At 42.9% G+C, this 23,637-nt stretch overlaps 1 protein-coding gene and 1 long non-coding RNA gene across 3 annotated transcripts in view; one reads left to right on the top strand and one right to left on the bottom strand.

Annotated features, from left to right (window-relative positions):
* On the top strand, positions 469 to 8,847 carry LOC110400458. Its single transcript, XR_002439861.1, has 3 exons — positions 469 to 511; positions 1,464 to 1,579; positions 8,393 to 8,847. It is a non-coding gene; the product is annotated as an uncharacterized LOC110400458 (long non-coding RNA).
* Positions 9,303 to 23,637, bottom strand: part of TCF7L2 (transcription factor 7 like 2) — a 110,449-nt gene continuing 96,114 nt past the window's right edge. The window contains exons 8-11 of one of the 2 annotated variants that reach the window (XM_021398097.1): positions 19,006 to 19,054; positions 18,410 to 18,460; positions 17,125 to 17,197; positions 9,303 to 11,643 (exon numbers count right to left, since the gene is read on the bottom strand). In XM_021398097.1, the coding sequence (XP_021253772.1) occupies positions 11,220 to 11,643; positions 17,125 to 17,197; positions 18,410 to 18,460; positions 19,006 to 19,054 (597 nt within the window). In that variant the 3' untranslated portion in view covers positions 9,303 to 11,219. The remainder of the gene's footprint in view (positions 11,644 to 17,124; positions 17,198 to 18,409; positions 18,461 to 19,005; positions 19,055 to 23,637) is intronic. The other variant, XM_021398098.1, reaches the window with a different exon arrangement.

Genomic DNA, 23,637 nt, shown 5'->3' on the forward strand with positions numbered 1-23,637 from the left:
AGCTGGTAGATCAGGTTTTCACACCTGTCACACGCCCCAGCAGTTGTAGGACAAAAATGTGTGTTTGAAAATTAAGTTGCATGTGTGAGGAAGAAGAGATGACAAAACTGATTGGAAGAAATGAAACTGAGTTTTTGTTTTCCCGGGAAACTGCAGCCTGACCTCTGGTTACTGAAATATTTCCTCTGACTTCATATCTTTTCCTTTATAGATATATCAAATGTTAGATACCTCCAGTAAAGTACATTCCCTTGTAATTACTGAATTACCAAAATGCAAAAGGTTATGAAGGATGTGAGGTGCATTTCAGAATTAGTCAGCTGTCTTCTTGGTTAACTTTTATAATTTTTTTCCCATATATTGACTGACTTCCTCCATGACAGTATTTTAAACTGTTAAAAAAGAAGAGGAAGAGGAAGAGGAAGAGGAAGAGGAAGAGGAAGAGGAAGAGGAAGAGGAAGAGGAAGAGGAAGAGGAAGAGGAAGAGGAAGAGGAAGAGGAATCATTTCAGGTAGATAGGGAGAAGGAAAACTGAAGTCCAGTAGTCTCACTTTAACAATGTAAGGATGACAAGTCATACAGTCAGCTTAAAGCAAATCCAGACACACACCAAAACCTCAAGTTCCAGCTTTTCTGTTACTGGGAATCTTTAAAAGTTTGCTCTGTTAACTTGTGATACTTGTTATTTGATTTTTCCCATTCTGTGACACATTACCTAGTTTACCTGTTCAGCCAGTGTCTTTTTATATGGTCTGTCAGAATTGGATAAGCCTGAGCCAGGGTGTCAAGTATTAGTAAAGCTAGGGAACATTCTTCTAGATCAAGAGAATATTCCTGTGCTAAGAGCCAGACACTGCAGCCACACTTGAGCCCAGGTATGGGCACAAACCACACTTGGCAGTAGTTTTTATAGAATTGTTAACAGTTGAAGAGATGTGAGACACAGCCCTGTAACATTATTTCCTTTACTTCTCTGATGTGCCCGAAGACATCCTGTCCTGTGGGTTATTCCCAGTTAAGATAAACCAAGTGAAAATGTGCAACTACTGTCAAAAGAGAAATAATGCTAGTGCTTACAAAAGCTCCCCTTCAGATGCAAGAACCATCACACATAACCTCTGTGTTTGATTTCTCCATTATATTTTTTCACACTGGAGATGGTCCCAGAGCAAACCTCTGAACATAAGCAGAGAACATAATTAAGAATCAAAGTCCAGGACAATGGAACATGTGTTTGGCTGCTTCTTGCATCTTTACAAAGATCCAGCCAAAATTCTGAGTGCAAACACCCTGGAATATTTGTATGTTTTGCACAATAAGCCAAAATATTCATTCTTTATACTATTAACCTTTTGCTGACTACACCTTTGATGCAAATTTAGTAGTTTCCATTGATTCTGCAGGGGACAAAAGGTAGTTTGACTCAAATCCAAGGCTACGTTAACCTTGTGTTCTCTCCCCAGATACCCCGATTGCTCCTTTAAGCCAAGAGAACACTTATGTGCACAACTGAATCCCTCAGATGCTCTCCCACAATGGACGGCCCTTAGACAAAACACTGGGGATGCAGCACAACTGGGTACGTGCCTACCATGCTTACATCCAGAGGACCAGATGTGATGGTTTCTGCTGGAAGCCAGTAGCCCACAGATAAGACTACAGTAAAATTTTCTCCTGATAAGCAGTTTTACTTCTAACAATTGAGAACAGCGTATGAGAAAATTGCCTTAGCAAGGAGAAGTGGTCTTCGGCATGATCAAAGACTTAATGCACGCATCTCTCAAATCAGGAACATACCCATACTACTTCTGGGACAAAAATCAAACTTACCTGCAAGTTCCACAGCTGGAGGTCTGATGTGATTCAGATACCGCTGCAAACCTGGACCTTGTCCTTCTTATGTCCTCGTGGGGCTCTTCAAGTTTAGCTGAGGGTTTCTGCTCTCCCAGTCTTCCAGCTTCTTTTGACACCTCCCACCAGTCTGTTGACATCTCCTACAAGCCAAGACAAAGGGTCAAACAAGTGATTTTTGAAATAAATAAATCAAGCTTTTGCACGGGATGAAATATTCAGTCTTCCCCTCCTTGAGGACATTTCTCATAATCTTAGTAAGTGAATTAACTAATATCACACCTATAATCCATGCAAGATTAGGAACTATGCAAACTAAATGTCTGCAATCTGTCCAGGCTACTACTTCATGGATCTTCGCATATTTTCCTTGCACATCCAAAGTCCCACTGAATAGATTAAAAAAAAAAAATCTCATTTCAAAGTTACTCCAGAAAATTTCAGCAAGAAACATCTTAATCATGATCTTAATTATGATCATTAATCAGATCACAAATAAGACAAGCTGCTTTTAAAGTGAGAACAGAAGAAAAATTAGGACAACATACACCTGTGAAAAAAGTTAGACTTTTTTATTCCAAGAGAACTCAGCTAAAAGCTCCCCTGATTCAGGCACCTGGGTTTCATAATAGCTTCTCTCCATTGTTCCTTATTATCAGAGCTGACTATGTTCAAGCTAAGGCAGATCTTGTTCCTAAATTTATGTCTCTGTGTGTGACCGCTACAATATGTGTTTTGTATGCTTTTTCCTGAAAGCCTAATGTAGTGATACCTGTGACATGGCTTGGACTCCCCCTTTCATGTATATTACCAACTCGAACTGCAACCTGCTGGTAGATTTTTCTTAAACTCTCAAATGAGGGTCTAACCTTCTCTTCTTTTTCTTTTTCTTCTCTGTTACCTATAATCTTGATTTGACTCACACAAAAGTGACACAGTGGGAAATCCACTCAAGAAGACTTTGACAACTAACAATGGAAACCTACCTACACGAAAGTTGACTGGTGGCGTTTATAGTGAAAAAATGTATTCAAGTTTAAAGATGTCATCTGTGTTAACTGATCCATGTCGGTTTTGTGTGTTTTTGTCAAAAGAAATGTGCTGCGGAGTCACCTCTGCTAGAGTAAAGAAAACTAGCCAGAACAACATCACCACTAAAAAAAGAAAGGTATAGTCAGAAAAAAAAAATCCCCCCCAAATATTTAAGTTTTGGATAAATATGATATTTAGGTTGGACAAAATCCAAAAGGCTTGCATGAACCAGGGAAACCTGAGTGCATTTAAATCCAACTGACATACATAATTATTTATAGTCATGATCGTTTTGACATATCTGACATGAGAAATATTGTACGCAGTACCAAAGACATGCTAAGTGTATCGCATAGATTAAATTAAAACAAGATTACTATAGAGTTTTCAGTAGTAGCTACTGGTCGTTTTGGCTTCAAGAGCTGAAGGTAAGGCAGTTTTACACAGACTCCTTTTCCCCCGGAATGAAAGGAATCCCGAGCTTGCTGCACAGCCACCGTCCTCCCTAGATGGGGCACCCAAGGGAGGGACCCTGCTGCTGCCTGTCCAAATACTGGGTATCAGCTGGCAATGTGCAGCCCAGAAAGGCAATCGTATCCTAGACACGAGTGGTATCTGTTCATTGGTGTTGACTTAAATATTTAAAGAGGGTGGGAAAAAGAAAAGATCATCTCTGAAAACAATTTGATGTGAAGACACTTTCTTCATTGTTTTTTCACTAATCCAAATTCTTTGTCACTTCTCATGATGCAAAGTTGTTTATAAAAGCAAGCCACTTGTCTGCTTCAGCAAAAATAGTGCAGTGAGCAGGGAAATAGGATACATCGTTGGTACAACGAGGAGTACCCCAGAGAATCCAGTGGGAAACAAATACATTGGAATGAATCACTGAAGAGGGAATTACATTTTCTGCTGCTGTGGCAACACTGTACTTGCCGTGCAGGATCTGAGCATGCTTATTGCAGAGTAAGAGCTGGAATTTGGGCATCTTGCTTTGTTTTAGCTTGTTTCAGCCATTGCCTGGGCAGCCTGATCTGGTGGTTGGCAACCCTGCCACAGCAGGCGGTTGGACCTCGATGACCTTTAAGGTCCCTTCCAACCAAACCCATTCTATGATCCTATGATTTTCTGGACTGCTGCTTTGCACACGTGTGTCCTGCCCACATGGACCCTCCATGTCAGGCAGGGCCATGGGTCCCGGTCACCTGCCTGATCTGTCCCGCTAGCGAAACCTCAAGATCCAGGGGATGAAAGCCACCTAAATCCTGCAACTGGGAACTCCCAAAGTTCTGCATTTAAACAAAATGAAACAAAAAGCACTTTAAATTCTGCTTTAGAGAGGATGCGTTCAAGTGCAGTGGGGGTTCTTGTGCCTGGGCCTGTCATCAGGCAGTAAAGATAACTGACCCTGCAATACCTGCCCAGAGGAAGAGACAACATTTGAAATCCCTGTTTGAAACAATTATGTACTTGACCTCAAAGTATGAGTTTTCCTGCTTTAATCTTTTTAGGAAAGCATGAAGTATAAAATACAACAGAAAGGCCCCCAGCTCTTTGAAGGCCTGGTTCTGCAGCAGAGGAAGAGGAGGAGGTGGCCCAGCGGCTGCCAAGGGAAGCCTGAAGCTGCTGACTCTGAATGCTTGCTTGGCTCTGGCTGGAGTGCTGCTCTTCAGCAAGACTTCATGGGCAAGAGAAAGGGCACTGGCTCGTCCCACAGCTCCACTGGAAGGGGAAGCTCCCTATGAGCCTGGTGCTGGTGCACAGCACCATCCGGTTGTGCTGCTGCTCCTGCTCCATCCTGGCAGCCGTGGGTAAGGCAGCTGTGTGGTACAGACACACACAGGATCACGGCACGGCCCTGCACAGGGCTGAGATTCAGCCCTGCTGCTCCCCAGGAGCTCAAGCCATTAGAAAAAGAATTAAGCCTCACCAATGTCTGTGCTTTAAAATCAAAACAACAATAACAAAAAGACCAGTCAGGTTAATTACACTAGAGCAGGGAGGAATCTCTAAGATGTAAATACATTGCCATGAACATTAAAAGCAAACTCCTCTCTAAAGTGTTTTTCTTTCACGAGCAAGCAAGAAAACGCACTGGATAAAACAAACTTTGCTTATTTTAGTTTCGACTCAATTACCTGTTAATGGAAAAAATCTGGCACCACTAATAATGAGGCAGGAATGAGATCACTGTTCTGGAGGCCTGGCTTGTCAGGGAAGCTTGCAACAAGAAGTGCATTTATCTGCCTTTCTATAACCCTTTTCAAGCACTCTGTCAGGGAGCCCAAACTGAACAGCCAGTTTAGGAGGAACTTGGAACCCGCTCCAGGCCCCCTAGGCCCTCTGGGAAAAGGAAAATTATTGTTGGCAAGTCTGCCTGGCTCCAGAAGTTGATCCAGTGCCCCCCACTTGCCCATGCAGCAGCAGACAGAGCTAAGAATTTTGTTATAATTAAATAACAGAGTGCTGATTGGTTGCTGGAGGTGGTCTTGAAACTGGTGTTTAAGGCAGTGGAGAACAACGGTTACTATTCATAGAAAAAGCAGAGTCTTAAAATCCATCTGTTTCGTTCCAAATTTAGGCCAAAAAAATGCTCACTCACTGTCTTTAAAAATACCACCTGCTTCGCTATTTTGTATAATGTGCCATTATATAAGTTTGAAGGAGGAGCAGGCAGGGAGGCAGAGGGGGCTGGGAGCGGGGAGCAGATTTAAAAGATATAGTTAGGTCCAAAAATACCCCAGCAGCATATTCAAAAGGGAACACAAAACATAGTAGCAAAGGAGATGTTTTCTGGAGGATTAAAACTGAGGTGCTTGCTAATGCCTGGGAACCAGCTACTACAAGTGGGCTTGTTTGCAAATAAGATGACAACCTTTTATTTTCTCCTTTATTTGAGGGGGAAAAAAAAAGAAGTGCCTTCTTGCTACACAAACCCAACTGGGTTACAGGGAATGCGTGCAAGTATCCAGCTTGAAGCGAGGGCATGAGGAGCTGTGACACCACTGCTTCTATTTCCCAGAGCAGCACCACTCTGTGAGCAGTAATGTGAGGCCTGGTGTCCTGCAGATGTGTCTTCTATCTCCCCATCGTCTTTCCCCTCCCCTTGCTTCCCCACTGCAATCTTACATAATGTTGCATATTCCAGCTGCAATATTTTCAGTTTTCCCTATAGCCTTGACTCTCTCCCATGTCCCTTGTTCCCTCCAACACCCCAATGATCTCCATGTCTCCTACCTAATCTTCTTGGCCTGCCAGCTGGGCAGGAGAGCGCAGATGCTGGTCCAGAAGTAGATGTGTGATAATTGGCCATCTGGATGCTGCCAGAGGGGATGGATAGCAGCTGAGCTCTCCCAGCCTGTTCTGCTGCAGCAGATCTGGAAGGCCTCTTCTCAGCACCAGCAGAGATTTCCCTGGAACTCACAGGGACTTTATCATCTCTGGGAGTTTCACTGCCGCTATCAAATCTGGTTCAAAATGCAAGAAGTTTCACGAGTTATCAGGAGATGGTCCAACAGCTGGATGGACAGCATGGCTTCATGATCTCCACTGCCTTAGAGGTCTGGACCAGCACCCTCCAAATTCAATGCAAGTACGACCTCAGAAAAAAAAAATCCTCAAACGTGGGTGTAAGCCATTGGAGAATACTTTGGATTGATCCCTGGAGAAATGCAGTCCAGAGGCTGGCAGGCTAAGTCCTAATACATGTGATGGCATTGCTGACAATGAATGACAGGCTTGTGGGATGCGTTCAGTTGTCACTGGTCTGCCTTGAAAATCTCAATATGTCTTTGAAGAACATCTCAAAATGAATGCCAGAATACCTGCCCATCCCTATCATAATCCAGCAATTGCTACAGTCAGTGTGCACATTTGGATATTCATAGTTTCAAGGCTCCAGGAACTTTCGCCTTCTATCTAACACAGACCACTGAAGCTCTCAGCATTTGTGCTGGGCTGAATTTGGTCTTCAGCTGCAGGATGTCTCCCATCACAGCATCCAAATTCTTTATGCAGTCTCAGGTGGCAAAGCATTCTGACATGTATGCAAGACATAGCTGGGTAGTGTTGTCACACACATTCATTTTTGTTGTTATTACTGCTTGCTTTCGTGCTTGTTGCAGTGGCCCGTGCAGCCATTATACCGTGAGTTCTCTTTACATCTTTTTAGGGCTTAATGAAATGAATTGGACTCTACAGACTGCTCTCTTTTTTTTCCTGCCTTCCCTTTCCTTTACTTATTGGTTCTTTTTTTTTCTAAGCAAAGCTTAAAACCATGTGGCACTAGTTTATTGAGTCAGCAATTGCTTAAACTTTTTAAAATTCCATACACTAAGTGAAAAATGAGATTTACAAAGCTAATGGAAAATAAATGCCTCCTGAACATGAAATACACTGACTTGCTTCCTTGACTTATCCCATAAAAACAGATGGAAGCAATACCTGCAGTGAATTGCCTACTGTATGCCGGGCCCCACACTATCCCATGGCAGCTCATGTGAGGACAGAGCATGCCAGCGTGTCCCACACTGCTCTGGGGGCAATGAGGGGACCAGGGTACATCCCTGCAGCCGGCCTTGGCCCCGCTCTGCCCTGGAGCTTTGCCTCAGCCTGGGAGTTCTGAGTATGGGAATCTGGAGGCCAGTCTGGGGGCATCAGCCCCTCAAGGGACACAGCCAACGCACAACCTGCAGGAAACCCAACCAGTTGCTTTCCAAGGAATATACAATTTTTTGCCGTGGCATACAAGGGTTCCCAGCTTGAGCTTTCCACCACTTATGAGCTCTGTTCAGTGTATCTTTTAACCAACATGCAGAAGGAAAAACAATTTGTCCAGGAACAGTGTTTTTGGATTCTGCTCGCTAATAATGCAGCAAGCAAAGAACACACCATTTTGCTGAGCACATGAATCATACCTTGATGGTGTCTCCTTTGAATCGTGGTATTCAAAGTTCTCCCCGGAGCACTATGTTTTACATTAGAAGAGAGCAGTTATCCCCAGCAGAGATGCAGCACATGTGTCTGGCTGATGGATGGCCATGTTCTAGTGAGAGTCAAAACGTTTAGGAGAAGAAAAAATATATTCTCCAGAAACGGTAAGTAGTGGGAGAGTAATTTGAGCATCGTGTTCAATTTCCTGGCTACCAACAACAGCAAGATTTAGCATCTTCCACATTTCTGAATGTATGAGGGTGATACCTCTGCGTGTGAGCCCGGAGGGGCTGAAGGGAGGGGGCCTGGGACCACCGCCATGTTTACATACCTGATCCTGGTTTTGGAGACCAGTCCTTAAAAAAAGCAGTAGAATAGAAAGTGCTATATACCCTCTTTGAACATGAAGTTCTTCACCTGGTACCTCCCTGCCTCTCTGCAAAGCAAATTCCTTCTGCAGCCAACACACCACTGTGGTTTCATCAATGGAAGTAGGGCACAGGCATTTAAGGTGCTTCCTTTTCCTCTGCGACTGAACCCCGCAAATAATCACCTCTCTCTGCCTGTTTCCCCATAGGAGGAAAAACACTCACCCTTCCCGCAGAGCTCATCAAGACCGAGGAAAAGTGCAACACTTGGGTGCGGCGGCAGAGCATGCCCATTGGCAGACTTCTCCATGCAGTTGCCCTCGAGTGCTGTTGTAGAAATTGCTACAGCTGAGCTTTTCCATGCCTGGGGCCACGGTGACATCCACTTGTGAGAGATTCCTGGAAACGAAGCTTAAGTCCCTACTTGCTTAAATAAACAAGCAAACCAACCATTTCATAAACGTTTTTGAATGCACAGAGGTATGTGCGTTCACTGTCATCGTGTAGCACCTACAGGAATTGCAGTTAAGGGGCTTGCTGGGCGCTCAGCGCTGAGAGCTGAGCAGTAAGGGCTCATTGCATAAGAATAAATAATTGCAGAAATGGTACAAATTCTATAGAGGAGATAAACCCTAAGAGCAGCACCTGGAATCTGACAGTCAGGGCTGCCTGAGCTCTCCTGACTGACCTTTAGAGTGCTTCACTCCTGTGCTAGGGGATCACTCGGACATTAGCTTTCAAATAAGGTCTCATCAGCCCTGGTCTCCCATCCCCTAGTCAGGGTGTTGGAAGGACAACATGACTTCACTCACGTGCTATTTGCCTTTTGCCAAATCGCACACAAATAAAATAAAAATTTGAAACCATATTGGAAATAAAATGCATTTTCAACTACTGCTGCTCATGCAAAGGCGTGCTGGGCAGGGAGAGGGCTGGTGCAAAATGCACGGATAGGCCGCAGGCGGGGGCAGCAGCAGCACCTGGTGCAAGCAGAGCTGCCTGGCTGTCACCATGTACGTCTTTTGCAGCACTATTTCAAGGTTGGTTTCCACTCGGGCTGTCAATCTTTCTGGCCTGAGTGAAATGCAGTCAACGCATAAATGAGTTGACAAGTCGTTCTCTGCACATACTAAGTTGCTTTTATTAATCCAGAACTGCATGCTACAGATACTGTACAGCATGAACATTTATTCATTACAAAAAATGGCTTCCAAACCATTAAAAATGAAAATTGGAATAAGAGCATAAAACGGAACAGTAACATCACAACTGTTAGGAAACATTCAAAGTATTCACAAAAAATGTTATAGTTAGCATCTTAATAAACCAGAGAAAAATCTGAGACAGTTTTACAATCGCTTCATGTCAACTACAATGGCACTGAATGAACAGATGAACAATTTTTCAGCTTTATACAGCGTTTTTTGCAACATCAACATGCCTAGGTTTTTTTTTTTGTTTTAAGTTTGCTACCTACCTGTATGTAGTAAGTGTACATAAAAGTGGCAGTCTGATTTTCCTTTTATGAATAATCTAATATACAGAATTTGGCCCTTAAGGGTTTATACCTCTTCATTTTAAATGCTTTCCGGACAATCTGCTACCAAACACGTCTGTTATAGGTGACATTAAAACTACATACATATCTACCTATGTAACATCACAGCAAAACATGATGAACAAAAAAATTACAGCATTAAAAAATAAAATAAAATAAGAAAGTTGTCGGGAGAAAGTTAAAAGTCACTGAGAATTTTGGCACATGGAGATTTTGCACACAGCCTACAGTCCTAATGTCGCAGGGGATCCAGCTGCAGTTCTGAACGGGACACACTTGGACCTTGCTATTTTTCAAACAGCGTTGCGAAAAATTCCCTTGCTCAATGTTCAAGTCTCTTTGTGTGTGTGTGTGTGTGTGTGTGTGTGTCTAATGGCTTTTAAAGCGATTTCTTTTATTTTTTACACTATTGTTCCTTGACAAATGCGTCAGCGAATGTCCGTCTGGTGGCAACTGTGTTTCATACAGAAAAAAATAAATCACGAAAGGAAGTCAAAAAACAAAAAATCCTGGAAAAAATATATATATACACATTTATATATAAACTTAAAAACCTTGTACAAATGAGTTGTTATATATAAGATGCTTACACTAAGGGCAAAAAAAAAAAAACTTTATACAATGTTTCAAGAAAAAAAAAAAGAGGAAAAAAACCATTTAAAAAGGGACAACATACAGATACAACAAGCAATTTCTAAAGCAATAAATACTACTGGTCCAATAGCGTTGTGATACTTTTAATTGTTGAGTAGCGTTCCCTCCCCCAAAAAGAACAACACCATGGAACAAGGTATATTAACACATTTTTTTTTTTAACCCTTTGTTTCTGTACATTTAAACAATAACAAGTAACATCACAATAAAGGTTGTTTCACACGAGGAAGGAAAAAAAAAAAAGAAGTAGTAGCGGCACTGCATTCACCGTGCCCTTAAAGGTCTAAAAACCAGATGTAAAATGATTGGTTCGCAAGCTCGTATTTAATACAAATAATAAAGAACCAATGCCTCCGGCAAGGGCTGCTTCAAAATTGCTTCTTTTTTTTTTTTTTTTTTTTTAAATTTTTAAAATCAGTCTTTAAAACTAAGCTATTGGAACTACATAACAATTATGTATATATATATATTTTTTAAACGCTACAAAGACTTTAAACAGCTGTTGATAAAAATTTTGGCAGAATCATGAGGCTTTTCTCATCTACATATTTAAAAAGGAGAAATTGAAATAAGAATGGGTCAAATATTGACCAATGAACTCGATAAAACATCAACTAATGTAGCCACGTGGCACGAACTGGAAACGAAACCGAGAAACGACGACGAACGGTGGACGACGACGAGGAGGAGAGGGAAAAGAAAAAAAAGGAGAAGAAAAAAAAAAAAACAAACAAAAAGGAAAAAAAAACCCAACAAAACAAAACCCAAATCCCAACAGAATCCAACCCCCCCGAAGGAAACCGAAAGGGCGACAGAGGCTAAAGCTATTCTAAGGGCTTGGTTACGAGGGACAGCGGCTGGGGCTGCGGCCCCGCCAGCGAGCTGTGGGAATGTAGGGAGGAGGTGGAGGGCTGTGCGAGGGATGCGGCCGGCGGGAGGGCGGCCGGCGCGTGGTCCAGGGCCCCGTTGGGGCAGCTGGCGGCAGGCAGGGCGCCGGGCTTGCTCGCAGCGCTCTCGGCGAGGACGAGCGAGGATGGCGGCGGCATCATGACCAGGTGCGCCAGCGGGTCGGGCTTCAGGGAGAGCGAGAGGGGTTGCGTTTGTTCAGTCTGTGGTTTCGAGTCTCTGGAGGGGGAGGCGAGCATGGCGGGGGAGGACGGAGGAGAGTCTAGTAAGCTTCCATCTGAAGAGGGTGGGCTGACGCAGCTGCCTTCACCTTGTATGTAGCGAACGCACTTTTTTTTTCTCCTAGAAACAGGGAGAGAGTTATCTGTGAATGAAGGCAGAGATGCCGACGCAGACAGTTAGCTACAGCAAGGGGCCTCGGGCCCGGCCCTACGCGCCATCCTGAAGCTGGCAGGAGGCCACGGTGCCCCATCCACTCGGCCCTCCCTGGGCTAACAGATTTGGAAAGGCTGCACCCATTGCCTCTTCATCCCCCTCCTCTTCGGGCCGCCTCCTCGCCCTATTTATTGACTTCCAGATTAACGAAACTGGATATATCAAGTTTTTCGAGCCCACTGTGCTAATCTATAGACTCAACTTTCCTCCAGAAAAACAAAAAAGCGTCCTCAGGAAATAGAAGCTCTGGATATGTTGAGCTTATCTCAAGCCACCTCCAAGGGGCTCTCTACCCTGCATCACCTGGCGGCTCTTACGATGCTCTGCCCTGGGAGGCCAGACTGCTGCAACCTAAACTCATCGCTTTCTCCTCTGTTAAGAACCACACCAAATCCAGAAAGGTCAGAGTCAGACAGGAGGAATATAATAGAGAGAACGAGAGAGGGGAAATAAAAACAAAACAAACCAACAAAACAAACAGAAGGAAAACCAGAAAAAGAACAGGATAAACAGAGTATGATCCAAAATAACAAGAATAACTGGTTGTATGGCCTGCAGGTTGTGGCTGTTTAAATTGACTCAGTTTTACTTTTTGGTTTAAGGCAGAGTGGTAGATTTGGGAAGCTGCTTGTCTGCATTGGGAGAATTTTCCTCTGAGAGGCCATCCTTGTCACTTCAGTGGGATCCAATTTCAGTGGGTGAGGAGCACGACGACAGGCACAAAGGTGAGGAGCAAACATAGAACTTATTTCACACCGGGGAATATGAGAGTCTCACAAGTTCACCTTCACGTAAGTGACCCGACAAATCTTTTCTCCTCCCTCTGTCCCCTTAATAATGTAAAGGAGCAATGAAAACAGATGACAGTCTCACACCACCTCTCTTGCCAAGTGTCTGCAAGACCGTTCTAGCAGCAGGACAGAAATAATGAGGCGAACAACTGCAGCATCTGGCAGAACAACATTGAGTGGCCACCCTGACCCTCCTAATGACAGCTCTCCAGCCCTCCTGCTCCAGCACTTTTCCAGGGAAGTGCTGACCACAGTCTCACAGCCTGATGCATTTGACCACATCTGTCTAATGCAGCTCTGCCACAGAAACTTTGGACACTCAGCTCAAAGGCACCAGTGTGAAGGAGCATGGACACCTCTCTCACCAGGTCAGTAACTTCATCAGGAAAAGCTCCCAAGTGTGGCACCAATGGCTGAACATCACTGGGTGAAACTCCCCACTCATGTGTTTTGCCATACCACCAACTCTGGTAGTCAGAATGCTCCCCAGTGTATAGCATTGGGTCAATCCTAGCCTCTGGGACTGGACATTTCTCAGCTGCATGGGAGATCTAACCAGCTTGAGCCTGGCATTAGATGACGTTATCTCCCATAGCCAGGAAGGAAACCGCAGACCCAGAACCCCATCTTTCCACCTGCTTTAGTGGGGATCAGGGCTGTGGCTTCCTTCCTCCAGAGAATCAGGGGCTCTGCTCCATGTAACTCTGGCAAAGTAAGGAGTTAGGGCTAATAGAGTTATAACCACGTTAGCCTGCAGATAAATACATGCTAAAAACTAAAGACATCCATGCAACTTAAATGTTAAAAAAGAAAGAAAGGAAGAAAGATAGAGGACAGCAAGTGAAGGCTGTAAACCATGCTTTATTAGAGCAACGTTAAAAGACAGAAAGAAATTAACTTGGTGGGCTCGAAACAGAATCTGTTAATTCTCCTACCAACAACAAATAGTGAGGAAAGCCTCTAGCACGTGGCTACGGGCTTTCCTGCTCATCCTGGCCTCTGCCTCCCCACTACCTAGCTCCAGCTGGGCAGACCCAGACCCAGAATTCACGTTACAACTTTCTGTGCAGTTGCCAGTGGCAAAGCAGAACAGCGATGTGCACAAAGCTCTCTGATGACAGCTGCATTGAAAGGTGGGTTTTCTCAACTTGGAGACTGCAAGGTTTCCTCTCACTCCAAGCAGAGACCCAAGCTCTGCCCGCCTCACTGACACTGATCCAGAAGCTATTCATCTGGATTGCGCTGAACCCACAAGGCAGCTAATTATCTCACTACTTCACAGTTTGAACCTAGTATGTCGAGAATTAAAAATGATTTTGTTAGTACTGTTTTAAGTTCTGTGGCCTGAAATGAGAAATTTCTCATGGCAGAGCCAACTTACATCAGGCTACCACAGAACCATCTGACTTTCTGAGTTTGCAGAGTTAACAACTCTCAAAACTGAAAACGCTGGTCTGCTACCTTCAGAATTCATTTGATTAGGACTGAGGAAGCAGAGTGTTTTCTCTCTTTCTGTTTTATGTTCAACTCTTAAACAGTGTGGCCACTTTTAATCTGAAAAGCCATTTAAACAAATCTTGGTTCAAGGGAGGGGCCATGTCTCCATCTTCACTACGTGCTATTTGTGGTCATGTAGGGGACAGGGTTAGGTGGGCCAGAATAAATAGATGGGCACAACTCCAAAACCCTGCAAGCCAAATTCTACCAGAAGTGAACAACTTCAGGCAACCCTGGTGAAGGGGAATAAGTCAACATCTGAGGAACATTTTGTGCCTCAGTTTTGCTGCTCTTAAAGAGGGAATAAAAATGCTACATATCCCCCCTTAGAAGCACACTGTGAGGATTATCCACTTGTGTGACACTCTGAAAGTGTCAGCTGCTACATCAGTACCCCAGGCACCAACAGAACTGACCCTGCTCATGCTGCCATTGAAATTAGCCCCAGGACAGCATCAGAAAAACCCAGAACGCTGCAATTGCCATGAGTGAAAGCCACAGATGATGACAAGGGTTTATTCAGCTGCTGTGAGCAAAGATGTCTCAGTTTCTTTTGTATTTGCAAACTGTACATCTTTAGCACATATTTAAGATGCGCTACAAAAAGCTACCGTGCTATCAAATGCAATGTTTTAATGCTTAGGACAACAACTAAGAGAGAAATGCTCCACACTACCTAGTGATAAAATGTCTCCATGTTTTAAAAGAAAAAAGAAAAAAAAAGAAGCTGACTTTGTATCAGTAACCCTAAAGCTATCTTACCACTGAAAAGGGCCATGCTGCTCAAAACTGATTCTGAAACTGATCTAAAAAAGTCATCTCTAATGTGCAGCAAAGCTCTCTGCCCAAAACCGGGCACAAGTTAAGGGAGAGTTTAAGCTTTATGTGTAACATAAGCACTGCACAGACTGAAGGAAAAGTCCCTTTGCTGACAAAACCTAGTTTTAAAAGTATGATGCTTACTTAAGCAGGTAGGGAAAGACAGAGCCACACAAACATGATGCGCCCCCCATTCTGGTGCATGGCATACAGACTAACATGCTTCCAATACCGTATCTCTAGACTACACGAATACCTGCTGATAGCGTCTAGTAAATTAACCACAGAATAAAGCCTAATTAAACACAGCATCTGAGCCTTCACTTAGCACGAGACTCTAGTCCTGACATGTGGAAGGTGCCTACCCAGCTCTTTGGATTGAACTCTTCTTCCTTTCCTTAAGCTTTAAGAAACAGCAGCATTCAAAAATTGTTTCTTAACATACATACTGGTATCTAACATCTCAACCCCCAAAACACCCGGTACTAGCATGCCTCAAATAGGACAATCATCTGAAAACAATTTTGGTGCCTTATCTAGTATTTTGACATACAACACCACCCTTGATTCATGTTTTCCTCGACACTAAGCACAAACAAGACTGCGTGCATACACAAAATATGATGAACATCTGATCTACATTCTAAATGAGATGAAGCACATGGGACTGGCATGAGTAAGAGGGGAGAATGTGGGAGAGGGAATCACTACACACAGAGTGTGGTTTGGGTTGAAATACCTACCATCATAATATTCCAAATTCAAAGACTGCTTGTATCAGAACAAAGAAACAACAAATTTAACCAAATGCGATCATATAAGGAAAAAGGAATGAGAAAAGAACTACTCGGTATCCCTCCACCAAGAAAGAAGTACATACTGAGTCATACATGGAATTAAACTCCAGTAGAACATGGGCTGTCGAAATTTGGGCTCTCTGATGTCTTTCGCCTCTTTTGAATGCTGGAAACTGTCTTACTAAAGTTGGAATTCGTTTTGTCTAGAGCTCAGGAGTTTACAGCTCACATGTTGGGATAAAATTTAGAAAAAAATGTATTCTGAGAATCAGAAAAAGAGACGTCAGATCATTTAAAAAAGGTTTCCACATAAAACTCACGGAGGCATAGAAGCCCACAGGCAGCAATTTAATTTTGCATATAACACCAAAAAAAGTGAGTACAATATAAGCTGTAAACACTGGCTTTTATATCTATCATCGTTTGAAAAGCACTAGTGCTGCAGATCCCAAAATGTTTTAAGCCTTTGGAGGCGCTGGACACAGACCCAAACGAAAGACAAAATATACATGTCCAGCTAAACATTCTTTTTTTGCTGACAGTCTGGAAAGAAACAAAAAACAACTGCCAGCTTCAAGCACTTCAAGTGTTCTTGTTCCCAGTTCTACCACCAGGGAGAGGTTATTGGTAAAGAGAGAGAGAAAAATGGCATTAAATTAGCAAGAAATTCCAAAGATCGAAGATTATTAGCAATTGATGCTGTGGGAGAGAGAAAGGGGGGGAGTGGGGAAAAAAGATTAAAAAAATAAAATCACACGAATGCACTAAGAGGACAGATTGCTTTTATTTCCCCAGAGGCCTAATGGGTAGTATTATACCTGCATGGTTTGCACCATAAACTCTGTCGGTCAAGCCCGAACAATGCCCGACACTTCTTTGGAGTATTTGCATCTGTTAGCATAAGGTAAACACAAAAAATACAACACAATGGTGGATAGAGCTCATTTGGACTGCGTAATCTTAGCTATAGCTACGTTTCGCTTTTAATCACCTCCGCTTTATTTGGTAATCTCCCCTCGCACCAAGGGCATGAAAGAAACAGGACTTGTTTACAATGAGCCAAAACAAAACCAAAAATCTCCGACACCGCCGTGCGTCCGTCCGGCATTGGCACCGCGCTCAGTGCCGTGTTACCGCGGGCTGCGGGAGCCCACGAAAACGTGACTGTCCTGGAGCGGAGGCCGGGAGGAAAGGGCTGTGTTTGAGCCAGGGATCAGAGAGGCTTAAGGCTGATGCTGTTTTACAGTGGGTTTTTGACTAGCAGCAGCAAAGAGGAAGGAAAAAAAAAAAAAAAAAACGGAAAAAAAAAAAAAAAAAGGCAAAACCCTTTCAGAGAGACGATAACTCATGGCAGTGTCCCACTCCCTTGTGTCTTCTAGATCACAACACAGAGCTACAAAGCAACAAGGCAGGAAAAAAAGGGGAAAGTACCAAATAAACCAGCTGCAAATCAGCCATAGCGAGTCTGGGAAAACTATACACACCTGCAGGGGCCGCACCAGTTATTCTGTTGATCAAGGCCAAAGCGCGCTCGGCATTTCTTAGGAGCGCTCAGGTCTGAATGAGTTCAAGAAAAGCGAGCAGAAAAGGGGGAGAGGAAAAAGAAAGGGGAGAGGGGGGGAGAGAGAGAGAGAGAGAGAGAGAGAGAGGGAGAGAGGAGTAGAGAAAAGGGGAGAAAAAAGAGAAAGATAAAAATAAGGAAAAAATAAAAATAAAAAAGGGAATAAAAATCAATGTCCTCATTATTAATTGCAAAATAATGACTTTCAATTTAAAAGTTAAAAAAGTGATAATCACATTTTTATTCAACTCTTGAAATTAGCTGTTGCAATTAAAGCTGCAGTATCCCTTTATAAAGGACTGTTTCTTTCCCTTTTAAAAGAGCAGGTAGAGGAAAGTCATCGTGGCTGGTCTAGCAGGATGTTTTAGGCAAGATTTATGTGGGTTGGGTTTTTTTATTCTCTTTTTTTTTTTTTTTTTTTTTTTTTTGGAGACGGGAAAAAAAGGAAGAAAAGAAGCTGAGTATGGAAGTTAGATCCTGAACATGCTTTTTTCTTCAACTCAGATACAAAATAAAAAATAAGAGAAAAAAAAAGAAAAAAAAAGGAAATTAAGGAAATTATATCTCCTGGGATAATGCAGCTTTTGGAATAACATTCAATTTATTTGTTTTGATTAATTTGTACTTAAAAGAATGGATGAGAATAAGCAGATTGCGGAATGAGCGTGTTAGTATCAGCCAGAAAATAAAACGTAAAGCATGGCAAGGTGCTGAGTTAGTACAGCTAGTGAATTGCAATGAGTAGGCTTGAGGAGAAAGGCAAAAAATAAAATAAAAAAAAATCCAAAACTAAAATAATAATAAAAAAAAATGCGTTTGCATGCTAATGTGAGAAGACTTAGTGGGAGCCATGAAAAATGCCATTAGATTAAGGAGGTTCATTGCTGACTTGCTTCCATTCTTTATCAGTCTCTTTAAAGAAATACTGCATATTCAATTTGCACAGTTAGTACAACTCTTGCGTTATTTTTACTGTATTACGGTTTAATAGCAAATGTTACAAAAAAAAACAAAAGCAAAATGAAAAAAATACTATCAAACATATAATAGATATAAAGATATATAGATAATAAATACTATAAAAACGTGTGGATGGTATTTTTTTCTTAATGTCATAAGTGTTTAATGTTAAAGTCTATAATGGCAGGAAAAAAAAATTAAAAAGCAGTTTATAAACTATTTTAAATGACTCAAAATGACGTTAGCACCTGTAATCGGAGGAAGTGAAAGGCAAGGATTTAGGAAACATTCGCTGTGTTCTGAAAAAAAAGAACAAATTATACAAAGGCTTCAAAAAAATTAAGTCAGGGCTTCTTCAAAATTGACTATGAGATTGCCTATGCAGTATTTCTAATTTCCTATATAGAATGGCAAACCTCCTTAATTTAAAATGGGTGCGATTTACCACTGTAAGGCATGCATCAGAACACACAGGTACAGCCCAAATTAATACCAAACACATACGTACGTACACGCACACATATGCGCAAAATAAGCAGACAACCTCATGAACAATGGCATAGGCATTACAACTATGGAACTGCAGTTAAAGGCTTTGCAATTACTAGGAATAAATTCAGCTAACGTCACAAGAGGCTCTTACATGCAATGGCTTGGTTACTAGTTTTAGAAGGGCAATAACGCGTAAATAATTAGAATGCATTAAAAAAACAGGCTGTCTGCTATCGGGACTGGCTCCCCGTCAGGCTGGGAGACTCGAGCCCACCTCCCCCCTACCTACGAGCATGACACCGGGACTGCCACACTTCTACTAAGTGAGATATTTAGACTTATTTTTACTTACCATTGGTCTCTCCTGGCTGCTTATCCCTTTTCCTCTTCTTCTTCTTTCCCTGTGTGACACACACACAAATGAGAAGGGTTAAAACCAAATCAAAACGCAGCTCCTTGTAAGAGGGCATGGCAACGGGGCCTGTGCTGGGGGACAGCAGAGCTGTGCCCACCCACCGTGTCACAGGGAAGCTGAGAGGTTCTGGGGCTCTCCCAGGGCTGCCACCCACCCCTATGCCTGGAGAGGGGCCTGCAAGATGCTGCTTTTGAGATGGGATCACAGTGATGACAAACGTTTGCGACACACACACACCTACACCTGGAAGTGTCAGAAGTCACTTGTGGCCTTGTTTTTGTGGGATGGGGAAAAGGAAGAAAGGGGAACAGCTAAGAATGAAGGAAAGGGAATGCATGAGCATGCAACGCTAGACCACACAAGAAAGCCATGATGATGAGCAAATCCTAACCTGCAGGTTTCTAAGTGCCCTCACAACGTAGGAAACAAAGCCAAGAAAAGCAAAAATCCAGATACAACCAAGACTCATTTTGCTCAGTCACACAGAAAATCAGCAATATTTTGCCAAACTGTGTCTTTTTCCCAAATACTGCCCAATGAGATGATGTGATTTGTCACTGTTTCTGTCTGAAAGGAGAAAGGGAACGGAAGAGGCCCAGGAAGCAGGAACTGTCTGTTTCTGTTTGCCACCAGCAGAGTGGGAGAGGACACAGTCAAGAGAACCAGCCCAAGTTCTGAGGAAAGCCAACAATCAACTTCTGAGTTATAAAGTGATAAGGATGGCTCAAAAGAGAAAAGCTATTTTCCAAGTAAACTCTTCTAACACTGAGCTACAGTCTGCAGAGCAGCCACTGCAAAATGACAAGTTTTTTGTTGTTGTTTTTTTCATAGCTCTGCAGATACAAAAAGCAACAACCTCTGGGCTTGGAAGTTGATCTGGGCTGATCAACTGTGACCACTACAGAGATCTCTGCTTTTGAAGGCTGTGGTAGTAAGAGAAGTTGGTGAAAAGAGACCAGACCAGCAGTCCCTTGTGGTCAAGAGGGAACAAACATGGTTTGGAAGAAGGAATCTCACAGTACTTTTGAAGGACTGGACATATCTGTGGGGAGGCCAAGAGCTTCTCCCACATGGCAGACTGCTCCTTCTCAGTAGGTTGGTCTGGCTCCCAGCTACATGGTTAGGATTGGCTTCAGCTTGGCACATCCACTGTAACATTTGGCATGCTCACTATCATGCATTCCCTGGAATGTATCAGCAAGAAATTCCCGCAGTGTGAATGTTGGGTTTTGATCTGTTGGTGTGGTGTTCCTCCTCCCCAGAAGCCAGCTGTCTGGCATGGGGTTCTGTACTCGTTCCCCCTTGCTTGTAAACTGCCACCCTGCTGTCCAGGCTGTCACAAGCACAGTCTTGTTTGAGGAAACCTTCCTGTGATGGAAAAAGCAGTGTGCAGACAATTTTAAAGGGCTTTTAAGTGATGTGCACGTAATCTTACAGTCTGAATGCTGCCGAGTAAACATCTCAGACACCTCCGAGGTCATTTGGGGGGATATGGAAAATCGTCACCCTGAGTCAGTTGCTACAGTACCCATTTGTCTAACATGATGAGAAGACAAAACAGACAAGCACTGCTCCTAAAACTCCCTGAGAATAAAACAGGGAAAACACGGTATCCTGAAGTCCACATACAACACAGAAATACAAAAGGCTCAGACTGCTCCATCTGCACTGATCTCATTTGACAGTAACTCTGTGAAAGCCAGTGAATTTTTCCCAGCTTTACAATGTAACTGAAACCAGCCAATTGCCTAAGGACCATAAGCCTGATTTTTATTTAATCTGTCCAACTTGATTAATTTTTCAGTGCATTTGAGAACTGAAAGGCTATTCCAACTTGAGACCTCATCGCTTTTTCGCTTGATGGCCAGCCGGAAGAAAGGTGAGGAGTCATCAGCCCTTTACAAACTCTTCAAGCCAGGTATTAAAGTACTATAACCTCTCTGGGGAGCAATCTATTAAAAATGACCGATATCCAGAAACATCCACCATGGACCAGGAATTTCTGATTCCTTTTCAACACAAGCCTTGAAAACTTTTCTAACAAAGAACTGAAAAAGGTCCTACTCACTTCTTTTATGTCCTTTGCAAAGGTTATGGGGGAAAATCTACCTTGATTGCTCATTCAATTTCTGCAGAAGATAATGTGTAGCTACGTTTACTATACGGTCTTAAGGAAATAATTATGACAAAAGTTCTTCAAGTACTCAGCAGAAGACAGTTTCGTCTTTGCCTAATACCATCCTCCTAAGACAGGAACAGACAGTCTGCAACATTTTTCTTCATCATCCTATACAAATCCCAAGGCTTCAATGAAATGTGGATGTACATACTTGCTAAATGTTTTGGCAGCTCTCTCTACAGAGCCAAACCAACATAGGTTTTGACAGGACTGCCGAGTTCTTTGGTACTAATTTTCTAGACAACCAGCAGGCAAGGTGACTAGACCCTTACATATTTCTGAGTCCAGCACTCAGCACCGCTTAACATCTTCTATTAGATCGCAGGAAGAGCAAATGTGTCTCGTGACACCAGCAAGCCACAGGGGATTCGCTGAATCCTCTTTTCTTATTTAAGAGCAGCTGAAAGCTGTGTTTCTTGCATGTACTGCTCCTGTTTCTGAAGACCTGGGCTACAGCCGGCCCCATCCTCATGCCTGATGTGAAAAGGCCTAACGATTTAACTGTTTCAAGCACCCCAAACATGCTCCTGCTCTACGTGAGCAAAGGGCTTGAGACCCTAAGAAAGGAAAAATAAATAAATCCTGCCGATGATGCAATTGTGTGATGCAAAGCTCCCGTGCCCTCCTCAGGCAGGAAGGTTCCCCCTGAAGGTCACTTGGGGGTACAGCATCAAGCTGCCGGGAAACCGCCGGCTTTCTCATCCTGTCCTTTTTAGCTCAAGAAGAAAGGGTTTCTTAGTGCTCACACGGTGAGGACAAAAGTAAAGGTCCTAAATGCTGAAGGCTTTGTATGTGCCCGTCTGTTGGTGGCACAGTCACTGTGCAGAGCGAGCATTCCCAAAGCTTCAGTTGAGCCTACGCTTGCTTTTGAACACCCAAGATGACAATACCGCGCAGTGCCGAGGAACTACCTCAAGCCTACAGTCTGACAGACTTAGGCCAGACTATGCTGAAAAGAAAGGGAGAATGTTCTTAACAGGAGCAGTGCCCTGTGGGGCTTAAAGAGATTTCCTCTGCCTCTGAGGAGCGCACACGGCTACACCTTCAGCAACAAACAAAGGAAGGAGCGAGGGAGCACCCAACAGAAAGAAAAGATGATCAAGAAAGAACAGAAGGATTTCAAAAACTGTCCTTAAGTAAATATAGCTAAATAAGTGAGCATGTGTATTCTCTACTGCAGAAACAGTGGAAGAGTGTAGAGAGCTGTTGCTGCCATAGGCTGTGCTGCAGACTGTGACCTTGTTTTCCCATCCATACATGTGGAAGCACAAATGCTCAAAGAGGTAAACATTGCCATACACAAAGCACACAGGTTACACGACTTAGGCAAAACAGAGTATTAACGATAAAATAGGCAGTGATGATGGCAATGATGGAAGAGACAGACTTCAACAAAAACACTACACATAACTAACATCAGTTTTACATGTACTAATCCCCAAACCTGCATGGAAGTCTACCTGGAAGGTAGGGAGCAAGGTTTATTCTAGAATCAGATACCTTGAAAGGTTTAGGTGGTTTATATTTTGATTTCAATAATCAAGATGCTGTTATAATCCTATTAATGAGGGTTTAGAGCTCCCACCAATCTACAAATCTGCCAAGAATTTATGGGTTTAGGCTTGTAAGCACTTACTACCAGATGCATCACTTATTCTTCATGGAAGAAGGGGCTATATACTACAAGTAGTTACAACACTGGCCTTACATTATTAACAGAAAATTCTATCACTTTTAGCCACAAAACAGGCTTTTTGAAAGGCAGAGAGGGGAATCAATCTTAAAAACACTCCATGAATTGATAACAAAGTCCAAAATAGTTTTCAAAAAATGATGAGGGGAAAAAATAATAACATGGCCATGAAAAAGCAGAACATAATCAAAATATACAACAGTAGAGCGTGGAATAATTCATTTAACCCCACTTGAGAGTAAGACTTTCAAACAAGTCACGCTTCTGGTTTTGCCAGTCCTTCTCTGAAGCTAGGATAAGTCATTCTTCCACTTTCCACTATACTCTCACACAGATAAGCACAAGACACTAATTATTCATATTTTTGGTGGAAAGGAGAGGAGCCATACTAGGGGAATTTAATTTTTTTGATATATAGATAAAATAAAATTTAAAATGAAAGGCAAGCCAATAGCATCTCCGGATGCTGGTAAAAGTGAGGGCAAGAGTTTCTTCACAGAGCTCTACTGCCATGCCCCAATTCTAACCTTTTACTAGTCCCAGCCAGGAAGCCTCTTCCAAGTGGAGGGCTGTGAATTATCCCCAATAGTTTTAGTATCGCAGAGGGAAGCGTCCGTTGTTACCAGATTGGGATCCTGAGGCACGCTTTCCAAGTAGTGCTTGTGTGCAATGTGTGGTCGTAGTTCAGCAGGTCACA

Source organism: Numida meleagris, chromosome 5 (assembly GCF_002078875.1).
Source record: "Numida meleagris isolate 19003 breed g44 Domestic line chromosome 5, NumMel1.0, whole genome shotgun sequence".
NCBI lineage: Eukaryota > Metazoa > Chordata > Aves > Galliformes > Numididae > Numida > Numida meleagris.